This window comes from Coregonus lavaretus (genome assembly GCF_964263955.1).
Source record: "Coregonus lavaretus genome assembly, contig: HAP1_SCAFFOLD_200, whole genome shotgun sequence".
NCBI lineage: Eukaryota > Metazoa > Chordata > Actinopteri > Salmoniformes > Salmonidae > Coregonus > Coregonus lavaretus.
In genome coordinates, this window is record NW_028166063.1 from 653,199 (window position 1) to 666,614 (window position 13,416).

Consider the following 13,416-nt stretch of genomic DNA (forward strand, 5'->3'; position numbering starts at 1 on the left):
TTTAGTAACCACACAATCATTGTCCACCTCACGGTTCAGCTGTCAGATATTTCAGCACTAAATGTATCAGATGCAAAGCTCTATAGGCTTAGGTGTCCACTGTATGATATATATGTGGACACTACCTTCCCCAATGCATAGTAATGTTTGGTGGAGGAGGAATAATGGTCTGGGTCTGTTTTTCATTGTTCGGGCGAGGCCCCTTAGTTCCAGTGAAGGGAAATCTTAACGCTACAGCATACAATGGCATTCTAGACGATCCTGTGCTTCCAATTTTGTGGCAACAGTTTGGGGAAGGCCCTTTCCTATTTCAGCATGACAATGCTCCCGTCCACAAAGCGAAGTCCATACAGAAATGGTTTGTCCCCATGAGGGAAAATGTTCCTTGTTTTACTATTGAGGACTTTTGGGAATTTTAGGTCCCCACAAGGATAGAAGAACCAATCCACACACACACACACACACACACACACACACACACACACACACACACACACACACACACACACACACTGAAATCAGTACCATGGACAGCCACATGATATTTAGCAACAATGATTGGACTAAAATGTTTTTTGTTATCGTAAAGTTTGTTTTCACTGTATTAAACTAAGCATATGTAGCCTTGTTGATTTGATGATGTTTAAACGTTGAAGTTGAAATGGTGCAGGAATAGCGGAGGGAGGCAGCTCCTGTTGTCTTTTGGCTGACTTGTGGTATCTCTGTGGTTCTAAATCAGTAGTGGTTTAGTAAACTGTTGAAAACATTAACTTGACTGTAAGTCATGTAGGCCTAACTTTGTTACATGCAGTATTTGCTTTGTGGACTTCACCGGACAGATGTTGCTCTCCTGTTTTGTGATGACACAAACAAATGTGTAGTTGAATTTATGCTGAACAAAAATATAAATGCAACATGTAAAGTGTTGGTCTCATGTTTCATGAGCTGAAATAAAAGATCCCAGAAATGTTCCATACGCACAAAAAGCGTGTATTTCTCTCAAATTTTGTGCACAAATTTGTTTACATCCCTGTTAGTGAGCATTTGTCCTTTGCTAATATAATCCATCCACCTGACAGGTGTGGTATATCAAGAAGCTGATTGAACAGCATGATCATTACACAGGTGCACCTTGTGCTGGGCACAATAAAAGGCCACTCTAAAATGTGCAGTTTTGTCACACAACACAATGCCACAGATGTCTCAAGTTTAGAGGAAGCGTGCAATTGGCATGCTGACTGCAGGAATGTCCACCAGAGCTGTTGCCAGAGAATTGAATGTTCATTTCTCTACCATAAGCCATACAATATTCAAAAAATATGCAACAATATCAATATTCAAATCAAAAAAAGCAGTAGCAACAATATTGCAGAACATAATAAACCTAATCTGGATAGGAGCCAGTCAAACTACTGTATTCCCAGACCAGTGATTCACAATATGGGCAATAGCAACAGCTCCCCCTATTGGTCTGATAAGGACATTGTGGTCCTCTGTAGCTCAATTGGTAGAGCACGGCGTTTGTAACGCCAGGGTAGTGGGTTCGATCCCCGGGACCACCCATACGTAAAAATGTATGCACACTTACAAGTCGCTTTGGATAAAAGCGTCTGCTAAATGGCATATTATTATTATTATTATTATTGAAGAGGCTCCCATTTTTAGATCCAATGTCGTTTTACAGAATTTGGCAGTATGTCCAACACAGGAGGCTGCTGAGGGGAGAACGGCTCTTAATAATGTCCGGAACGGCTCCAGCCATTACCACGAGGCCGTTCTCCCCAATTAAGGTGCCACCAACCTCCTGTGATGTCCAACCAGCCTCAAAACCGCAGACCTGTGTAACCAAGCCAGCCAAGGACCTTCACATCCGGCTTCTTCACCTGCGGGATTGTCTGAGACCAGCCACCTGGACAGCTGATGAAACCTAGGAGTATTTCTGTCTGTAATTAAGCCCTTTTGTGGGGAAAAACTCATTCTGATTGGCTGTGCCTGGCTCCCCAGTGGGTGGGTCTACGCCCTCCCAGGCCCACCCATGGCTGCGCCCCTGCCCAGTCATGTGAAATCCAAAGATTAGGTCCTAATGCATTTATTTCAATTGCTTGATTTTCTTATATGAACTGTAACTCAGTAAAATCTTTGAAATTGTTGCATGTTGCTTTTTATATTTTTGCTCAGTATATTTAGCCACTGTGTGACTGTTGTCTTTTTGTCGTCTCGGCCTTATTGTATTGTCACGGTGGCATATGAACGAATGGGTTGTAGAGCAAACAACGCAATTATCACAACATAGGTTGTAATATGGCTTTTTTTACTGGCCCCAGTGATTTTACCCACTCACCTCTCTACTGCTTTAAGAGCCGCGAAATGAGCAGCGACGCTCGTCTGGGTGTAAACTCTGTGGATTTGGAAAGTAGAAGTGCTCCTGAGTAGAATGGACAGCCCTTACTGAGACACAACGTACAATGATGTACAGTCCAATAAATTATAGGAGTACACACACACACAAAAAACATTGTTGACCATTTTAATTGTGCACCTTTTCCATCATTTTCTCCCAGATTATTGATTTACAAAGTATACAGGACGGGACTCTTATTCTGAAAGATTCCAAAAATCGTGACACGGAAGTGCTTAGTTATTCCAGAGCAATTAGAGAATGAGGAGATAAGAATCTCAGTGGGATATGAATGTCGACCAACATATAGTGGTGTAAAATACTTAAGTAAAAATACTTTAAAGTACTACTTAAGTCGTTTTTTGGGGTGTCTGTACTTTACTTTACTATTTATATTTTACTCCCGAGTGGCGCAGCGGTCTAAGGCACTGCATCTCAGTTCTTGAGGCGTCACCCTGGTTCGATTCCAGGCTGTATCAGAACCGGCTGTGATTGGGAGTCCCCTATGGCTGCGCACAATTGGCCCAGTGTCTTCCGGGTTCGGCCGGTGTAGGCCGTCATTGTAAATAAGAATGTGTTCTTAACTGACTTGCCTAGTTAAATAAAGGTAAAATAAATAAAAAATATTTCGACAAGTTATTTTTTTTACTAAACTACCTTCCTAAAGAAAATAATGTACTTTTTACTCTGACACGCAAAAGTACTTGTTACATTTTGAATGCTTAGCAGGACAGGAAAATTGTCCAATTCATGCACTTATCAAGAGAAAGTCCCTGGTCATCCCTACTGCATCTGATCTGGCGGACTCACTAAACACAGATGCTTTGTTTGTAAATTATGTCTGAGTGTTGGAGTGTGCCCCTGGCTATCCGTACATTTAAAAAACAAGAAAATCGTGCTGTCTGGTTTGCTTAATATAAGAAATTTGAAATTATTTACACTTTTGATACTTAAGTATATTTTAGCAATTACATTTTAGTCATTTAGCAGACGCTCTTATCCAGAGCGACTTACAGTTAGTGAATGCATACATGTATTTTTTTTTCCATACTGGCCCCCCGTGGGAAACGAACCCACATCCCTGCCGGCCAAACCCTCCCCTACATTGGACGACGCTGGACCAATTGTGCGCCGCCCGTGAGTCTCCCGGTCGCGGCCGTCTGAGACAGAGCCTGTACTCGAACCAGGATCTCTAGTGGCACAGCTAGCACTGCGATGCTGTGCCTTAGCCACTGCGCCACTTAAGTATATTTAAAACCAAATACTTTTAGATTTTTACTCAAGTAGTATTTTACTGGGTGACTTTCACTTTTACTTGAGTCATTTTCTATTAAGGTATCTTTACTTTTACTCAAGTATGACATTTGGGTACTTCTTCCACCACTGCCAATATGAATGTCGACCAATTGCGTTCACGTTGTCATGCTGCGTCACGTAATTGTAAAACTAATCGGCACGCAATCCCTTCTAAAAGTCAGGGTATGAGTCGAGAAACCTGCCTATTTTCCTCAATAGTACGTAATGTCACGATTTCAAAGCTATACGATATTACAGAGAACAAGTTAATTATCCCATACCCCGATAAAAATGTTTAATGTTGTACTTCTTGTTCACGTAATTCATGCTAATGTTGGGTTTTTGAGCTAGCGCCCAATGGACTGCTTGAAGGAGTGAGTTCCTTGTCCCAGAATCACCCAGAATGCACCGCGCGGCCCATTGACGAAGCATGGGCAACGTACACAATGTGCCTTAATACGATTCCATTGGAGTTTACCATCTCCATAAAGGTATCTCTGGTTACTCTTGCCCGCTTCACAACGGTATCAATACCACAGGTCAATACCAAAGATGGTGGACGCCATTCTTCTTTGATTGAGGCAAGAATGGGAAAATGTTGGAATATAGCTGGTCAGTAAAGCATTAGGTGTCGGGGTTGTTCAAACGATGTAGTTACCTAGTCGTTAGGGTTGCATAACTGTTAGTTACTGTTATATACCTGCTCTTCAGACTGCTACTTTTTTTCAGTTTGGTAGCTGGCTGCTTAATAGCTCCTGCTAACTCATTTGAAGCTCTGCTCAATCATAGTCAATACAGGAATAAAACGACTATTGTTTTCTGTATGGTAAGAACAGGCAGAGCGACTGTACATATAATGAATGAGCTGTTGTACCTAATGTTCGTGTTATGTTATTTAGCAAGTTTGCTTCTAAAATTCCAAATTTGAACCTTCAAAATAAAAGTTCTCATTTTGGGAACCTTTCAATTTAATTATAATGTTAAAACATGTTTACTTATTTTAATGATCACTAAATTGTTCTATTATATTGTTCTATTAAGTAAAAATGAAATAGTGACAGTAAAATAGAGAATATTTAAACATTTGATGGACTTGACAAAAATAGAATGTCACTTCATATTTGACGGTACAAATCCCTATTAGGACGGGATTCGTTTTACTGGGGATCCCTAGACAAGTTGAAATATCTGCACGCCTAGAACAGCCTCCAGGCTTCCATCATAAGGGTCAATTTGAATGAGACAAAAACATATTACAGGGGGCAGTTTGGTCAAACTAATCCCGTTCGACTCGTCCTTTACACTATGTCTTCCTGTTTACACAGGTGACCTCACAAGGGATTCCACTGTTCTGGTGACAGGAAGAAGATCTGGTGTTGTTTCTGACCCTGGAATAACTTGTCTTGGCCGGAGACTCGCAAAGCAGCACCTACCTAAAGTTCCCAGTGTGGAGGGAGATATAGGAGACCTGTGAATACACAGGAGAGAGACACCTCACACTAGTGACAGCTCCGTTCAATAACAAGTTGTTATTTTAATTGTATTATTTAGAAAGAAACATTCTAACTGCTGAGACAAAATGAGTTCTGAGAAGGAAACGTTGATGGATGAAATCGAAAAGAGTTTATGGAATTTAACTGAGGACAATTTACGTTACCTGTGTGAACGTCATGGTCAAGATGGCAAAGACGGCTCCGAAATTAAAGGAATGAATCATCGCTTATTACGGCGTAAAATCATGGAGGAAATGTGGGACAATACGGATTCAATGAAATCAGAGGAGCAGGGAATGTCTTGGTTACTCCAACTGAAAGAGGACATCAGGAGGATACTGGAGGATGCTAGCGGTGCACTAATGAGTCCCAGCCAAGCCGATGATGCTGAAGACTGCGACGAAGAATGGAACGAAGAGGGAGGAGTTAGGTTGCCTAGCAACAGACTGGAGGCGGAGTCATCTCCAGAGAGGCACACCCCAGAGCAGAGGGAGAGTGGTGTGAGTACTTCCCAGTCAGAAAGTGTATTTCGCAAACCACACTTGTGCTCTACATGCGGTAAGGGATTCAAAATGTCCGGCTGTCTTAAGAGACACCTGAGAACTCATACTGGGGAGAAACCGTACATCTGCCCTCGTTGTGGGAAGGCTTGGAGTGATTCTGGAAACTTACGGAGACACATGAGAAAAACTCACCCAGGAGAAGAGATGGTTGTTAAGAGGCTCGCCAATCAGAGGAGCAACCCTACAGGAAATGTGGAGGAAATTAATGTGGATTCAATGAAATGGGAGGAGCAGGGAACGTCTTGGTCACTCCAACTGAAAGAGGACATTAGAGGGATACAGGAGGATGGTAGCGGTGCACCCGTGAGTCCCAGCCAGGCTGATGATGATGATGTGGACTGTAACGTTGAGGACAGGGATTGGTTGCCTAGCATCGGACTGAAGGCGGAGCCCATGAGTCCCAGCCAATCCGATGATGGTGATGACGCTGCAGACTGCAAAGAAGAATGGAACGAAGAGGGAGGCGCTAGTTTGCCTAGCAACAGATTGGAGGCGGAGTCAGCTCCAGAGAGGCACACAGCAGAAAAGAGGGAGAGTGGCGTGAGTACTTTTCAGTCATTATGTATTTTGTTTCTCCACAGTCTTCCCTTGATTCCTCTCATTCTTGATTCCTCGACCTCCTTCTACAAATGCATTGGGAGGAGAATAACTGAGGCTCCACGTCTTGGTCTTTCTCCTCCAATGCATTTTGAGGAGGCGGCAGAGTAATCGAGGATGAGAGGAATCAAGGAAAGACTTTTGAGACTTCAAACTTCCTTATTAGATAGGAGAGCGTTTCCTTCTAGGGATTTATTCCTTGATAGGTAGGAGAGCGTTTCCCTCTAGGGATTTATTCCTTGATAGGTAGGAGAGCGTTTCCCACTAGGGATTTATTCCTTGATAGGTAGGAGAGCGTTTCCCACTCTAGGGATTTATTCCTTGATCGGTAGGAGAGCGTTTCACTCCAGGGATTTATTCCTTGATAGGTAGGAGAGCATTTCTCGCAAGGGATTTTTCTGGATCAAAAAGGGGTTTAGGTGGTGGGCGTGGCATAGGGGTGTGGCAATGGGGGCGTGTCAATGGGCGCTGCATGGGGGCGTGTCAATGGTCGGCCCATCGGCGCAGTTGAATTTTGGACAACATTTTAGAGGCCCCCATCTTGGTGGTGTAGAGAATTCTTATCATTTTTAAGGAAATGTTCTGCAACTCTACAAATTTATCCATGGAGCTGAGCGATATATTAACACATTTGTAAAGCAAATTTCCTGTGTTTCTATGTATTCTGCCACGGACCTGAGAGAAGATGTTGCAGTTTAAAGCTAATTTCCTTGAATTCTATGCATTCGTCCATAGTTAAGTTATTTTGCTCAAACATAATAGCAAAATCAATACTGCTAAATTAATTGTTTTTGGCATTGTTTATTCTCCCTGACTGTCTAGCTTTTATTTTGATGATTATTAGTTTTCAAAGATGATATTATTTAAAATGTATCGCTCCATTATCTTTTCTCCATGTATATTTTTCTGATTTCCAGGACAAGCCTCCCCGGACCCCCTCCAGCCTCCCAGAGTCCCCGGGTCCTGCCTCTCCCGGTAGTGCCTTACTGTGGGGTCTGAAGACAGTGTCTGTGCGGCTGGTCGACTGCAGGAAAACACCGGGGCAGCGTGGCCATATAATACACAAGACAACACAGACAGGAGAGAAACCCCACAGCTCGTCTAATGCTGGAGAACCCAAAACCCTCTCAGGAGACAGGCCTAGCTCCCATATCTGTGATCACTGTGGGAAGAATTTTGTCACAGCAACCAATCTGAAAACACACTTACTGTATCTGACTGGAGAGAAACCACACGTGTGCTCTGAATGCGGAAAGAGATTCACACAGGCCGGCTGTCTTAAGAGACACCAGAGAACTCATACGGGGGAGAAACCGTACGTCTGCCCTCGTTGTGGGAAGGCTTGGAGTGATTCTGGAAACTTAAAGAGACACATCAGAAGTCACACTGTTAAACAACACACCGTTAAACCTCACCACTGCTTGGATTGTGGGAAGCAATTCATTGTAAAATCAAGCCTTAAACATCACCGTCTGGTTTTTCATACAGACCACCCTCACCGCTGTGGTCAATGTAAGAAGAGCTTCATAACTGCAGAAAGACTGGAATCACACATAAAGACACAACACCCGCCAAATGATCCTCTGAAGAACCCACATGTGTGCTCTGAATGTGGAAAGGGATTCCATCAGGCCGGCTGTCTTAAGAGACACCTGAGAACTCGTACAGGGGAGAAACCCTACATCTGCCCTCTTTGTGGGAAGGCTTGGAGTGATTCTGGAAACTTAAGGAGACACATGAAAAGAACTCACCCACCACACAATCAGATAATCCCTAATCCCTACCCACATCAGACTCAATTGTAACCTGGTTTAAAACCTGTCCAATCCCTTATAGATCTGTTTACTACTTCAAGGAAAGAAGATGGGAAGGATGTGTTTTTTTTAAGGGGGGTATAATTGATGTTTTTAATTGAGACAGGTTAGAAGTAGAGGGGGAGACAGATGAGGAGGGAAGACAGTGAAGAGTCGATGCAGGGATTGAACCCTGGTCTCCAGTGGGGAGGCTGAGGCATACATAGAGCATCCAGCTGTGTTACCACAAGACCACAGGCTATGCACAGAAGGGAACATGTCTAAAATATTGGAACACTACCCTAGACTCAGCCTGAATCCCAACTAGCACCCTATGCTCTATATAGTGCACTACTTTTGGCCTTGCACGGCCCAATGGTGTGCACTCTACAGGGAACGGGGTGCCTTTTGGGACTCAGCACATCCCAAACCCCTACCTACCACGTACCCTTGCTTGGCCCTCACTAGGGCTGTGGCGGTCATGACATTTTGTCAGCAGGTGATTGTCAAGCAAATAACTGCCGGTCTCATGGTAATTTACCGTTAATTAACATAAACATGTTTAGCATCTCCCGATGCTCCTGAGTGGCGCAGCGGTCTAAGGCACTGCATCTCAGCGGTCTAAGGCACTGTATCTCAGTGCTTGAGGCGTCACTACGGACCGAGTGGTACAGCGGTCTAAGGCACTGCATCTCAGCGGTCTAAGGCACTGCATCTCAGTGCTTGAGGCGTCACTACAGACCCCCTGGTTCGATTCCAGGCTATATCACAACCGGCCGTGATTGGTAGTCCCATAGGGCGGCGCACAATTGGCCCAGCGTCGTCCGGGTTTGGCCGGTGTAGGCCGTCATTGTAAATAAAAATGTGTTCTTAACTGACTTGCCTAGTTAAATAAAGGTAAAATAAATAAATACAAAATCTCCTGGCTTCCACGCATAGCCTAAAATCCACTGACGCAGACCTTTTGGAACGTCTACAGTATAATACATTAATTTAATATAGCCTACAACATCACAATAAATCCATTATTTATTTTAGACAGTTCTAAAGAAACATGATATGAAGAAAATGTAGTCTATTTCAGAAGAACAGAATAGCATACTCTGAGTTGTCCTTATGTTAGGCCCTGATCTGGCTATGCCATATGGCTGTGGGCTACACTAGTTCATTTAGCAGACAAGATTTGCTTAGAATTCCATGGCATTATTTTTTAAAATTATTTTATAGTATGACGAATACAGTTGAACACAGCTTAATAAAATAGAAAGGATATTTTCTACAAATGATTTCAAAGGAAGTGCTCACATGCGGCTATTCTGTGTTAAGCGGTTAACAATGAAACAGGTCCTCCTATATGCTTCATTTAGAGTTATTTATGCAACTTTAGTTGTGATACAAACGTTGCGCTATATATTATATTTTTTATACATTCTAAGGCTGCATGATGGGACTCTAAGGATGATTTGAAAAAAGTTGCAAGCTGCACACACTTCATCAGTCTCTCATTCACAATTTACAATCACTTGATAATCACCAGGCCTCGAATTTCCATGCGGCATCCCCCTTGTGTGACCATAATGCCCACAAAAAAAAAATTAATGCCTTTTGTGACCGTTGTGCCCTTCGTCTGAATATATTAATAATAATTATCCTGGCTGCGGTGCTCCGAAACACCTCTCACTCACATGGTCCTTCAGATGTAGCCAATGCCCGTCACATGATCGGTTCCATACTCACAGTCATTTCAGCTAGGAAGTAGGCTACAAGTGAATAAAGTCGGACACATCGGGGGCGCAACTGCCCACGTCCCTCTTATCGAATCCCGAGGCGCATATTGACGATGTTAGAACCGTCTACCTTTAGCCAACCAGATGAGTCGGCCTGACGAACAGCAAAAGCACTAGCTTATGTCAATCTACTATTTACATTTGACATTTTTAGTCATTTAGCAGACACTCTTATCCAGAGCGACTTACAGTTAGTGAGTGTATACATTTTCATACTATCCCCGATAGTGCAAAAGTTGACCTATGCTATTGGTCAACTGTTCTTTTGTGCAAGAAATAAATATTCCAAACATACTCTTGGGACAGTTGTGGGATGCGATAGATCCCAAATTAATACAACCACTCGCATAAAAAAAAAACATTTTTAAAGCAATGAGGCTGATGCAACAGATCAGAACGTTTAGTTTAAAATGTTGGTAAACTATTAGGCTATTTCGTCACATTATAAACGCGTCAATGCGCACACGGCTGTAGGCTATAAGCGCGAAAGTTCCAAAATGGAATCAATTCGCGGGAAAACACTGTTCTCGAAAGTGAAGGCAAATCTGATTATACATGTAATGCTTTATTAAAAAGGTGCATATTTATGGTGAAAATGATCTTCCCCAAACTTGAAACTCATGAGCAGCATATGTATGCCTGTTAGGCTCTACACCGGTTATAAAGCGGATTCATGTGCTTCATTTTAAGGAGTTATTTGGTCACTTTAGTTGTGATACAAACCTTATCAAAACATATAGGCCTATTATGGTCTAAGCTACATCAGGTGTGCGACTATGATTTGAAAAAGTCGCAAAAAAAGGCATGAGCTATTCCTTGCCTTACTGCACAAGCTGGGCATCATTCACAAGTGATAATACATCATCCACAAGTGATAGGCTAATATTGTCACCCATCAGACTATTCTTGATTTAATGTTATCTTTACATATACTAGATAATATATGTGTGAAATGAGTTTTGATTTAGAATGGACCATTATCATGCACCTGTCTTGGAACAGGGGCATGGGTGAAAAATATGTGTCAACTATGCACTTAAATAGCGAATGGAGGACGGTTTACCTGTGGTTAATTTTCATGCCAGCCAGGTAGGCTATACTCCTGTTGTAAAGCGAAGCAATGTGGGTAATATTAGGAAAGTTGATAAATAGTAGGCCTAGCCTATAGAAAGCTGATGGGATCCTCCTCTTTTTAATAGTCCATCAAAACTGTTTTCTCAAGCAATTGCGTAGCCTATAGAAATGTTGCACAACATGAGCTCATGGGCTCTCATGAAGTGTTTGATTAGATTTTAGATGATATTTGCATTGATGTCAGAGTGATTAGAGGGACAATAGAGTGCTGAGTACCAGGCAGTTAGCAAGTTTGGTAGGCTACTAAACGGTCACGTGGAATTTGACTGCCATCATGCCTCGTGACCGCCTGTGTGGCGGTAATACGGTCACTGTCACTTTAACAGCCCTAGCCCTCACCCTTCGATGTTGGCAGATCTAGAGAGGGATTTGGGACAAGATGACTGAGGTTACCAAAGACAAACGGCTCAAATCCTCTCAGATCTCAACAAGTGCATAGGGTCTAGTGGGCAATTTAGGATTGGGTCCATGAGTCTTGATTTCTGGTTTTAAAAGACTTGTCAGCAATCTTACCACAGTGACTAGTTCATTCTAAATGCTAAATGCCATGCAGTTGTATTCTGTTTGTATGACTTGGAATATAATTATATTTTGTCAATCTGTCTCAAACTGAAATTATGCTGATCGTCTCCCCGTTCATGTTGAGTTCACATTTTAGCCTGGGAGTTTTTGTATTAACAGTTGATGTTTGGATACACTATATATACAAAAGTATGTGGACACCCCTTCAAATTAGTGGATTCGGCTATTTCAGCCACACCTGTTGCTGACGGGTGTATAAAATCGAGCACACAGCCATGCAATCTCCATAGACAAACATTGGCAGTAGAATGGCCTTACTGAAGAGCTCAGTGACTTTCAACGTGGCACCGTCATAGGATGCCACCTTTCCAACAAGTCAGTTCGTCAAATTTCTGCCCTGCTAGAGTTTCCCCGGTCAACTGTAAGTGCTGTTATTGTGAAGTGGAAACGTCTAGGAGCAACATCGGCTCAGCCACGAATAAGCAGGCCACACAAGCTCACAGAACGGGACCACCAAGTGCTGAAACACGTAGAGTGTAAAAATCGTCTGTCCTCGGTTGCAGCACTCACTACCGAGTTCCAAACTGCCTCTGGAAGCAACGTCAGCACAATAACTGTTAGTTGGGAGCTTCATGAAATAGGTTTCCATGGCCGAGCAGCCGCACGCAAGCCTAAGATCACCATGCGCAATGCCAAGCACGGCTGGAGTGGTGGACTCTGGAGCAGTGGAAATGCGTTCTCTGGAATGATGAATCACGCTTCACCATTTGGCAGTCCGACGGATGAATCTGGGTTTGGCGGTAGCCAGGAGAACGCTACCTGCCTGAATGCATAGTGCCAACTGTAAAGTTTGGTGGAGGAGGAGTAATGGTCTGTGGCTGTTTTTCATGGTTCGGGGAAGGCCCTTAGTTCCAGTGAATGGAGATCTTAACGCTACAGCGTACAATGACATTCTAGATGATTCTGTGCTTCCAACTTTGTGGCAACAGTTTGGAGAAGGCCCTTTCCTGTTTCAGCATGACAATGCCCCTGTGCACAAATTGTTATTGTTATTGATTGTTATTATTTATTATTGATCAATAATGCCATTAATAATAGTGTAATTCTAGCTTCAGTTAGATAACAATAGTAATATGTGTAATTTTAACATAAAATATAAAATATAATATGCCATTTAGCAGACGCTTTTATCCAAAGCGACTTACAGTCATGCGTGCATACATTTTTTATTTTATTTTTTGTGTATGGGTGGTCCCGGGGATCGAACCCACTACCTTGGCGTTACAAGTGCCGTGCTCTACCAGCTGAGCTACAGAGGACCACATAATAAACACATTCATCTGGATAAGATCGCTACAGTACCTTTATTTGTCACCTATCTAAAAAATGTGGATCTTCATTTCAGTGTGTCTTTCATGGCAGAGTTTTGTGCTTTTGCATTGAGTGACCCTTGATGACGTTACATTTACATCATTTAGCAGACGCTCTTATCCAGAGCGACTTACGAATTGGTGCATTCAATTTATGATAGCCAGTGGGACAACCACTTTTTTTTTTTTTATGTGGGGGGAGTAGAAGGATTACTTTTATACTATTCCAGGTATTCCTTAAAGAGGTAGGGTTTCAAGTGTCTCCGGAAGGTGGCCAGTGACTCCGCTGTCCTGGCGTCGTGGGGGAGATTGTTCCACCATTGGGGTGCCAGAGCAGCGAATAGCTTTGACTGGGCTGAGTGGGAACTGTGCTTCCGTAGAGGTAGGGGGGCCAGCAGGCCAGAGGTGGATGAACGTAGTGCCCTCGTTTGGGTGTAGGGTCTGATCAGAGCCTGAAGGTAAG

General features: G+C 42.9%; 1 protein-coding gene across 1 annotated transcript in view; it reads left to right on the forward strand.

Moving 5' to 3' along the window:
• The window catches only part of LOC311115142 (uncharacterized protein), a gene marked incomplete at its 5' end in the record, with an annotated part of 45,748 nt that extends 37,011 nt beyond the window's left edge, over nt 1-8,737 (forward strand). Inside the window, 2 exons of the mRNA XM_084190348.1 lie at nt 5,269-6,290; nt 7,265-8,737. Coding sequence (XP_084046474.1) covers nt 5,269-6,290; nt 7,265-8,152 — 1,910 coding nt within the window. The 3' untranslated portion in view covers nt 8,153-8,737. The remainder of the gene's footprint in view (nt 1-5,268; nt 6,291-7,264) is intronic.
• Nucleotides 8,738-13,416: the final 4,679 nt, after the last annotated feature.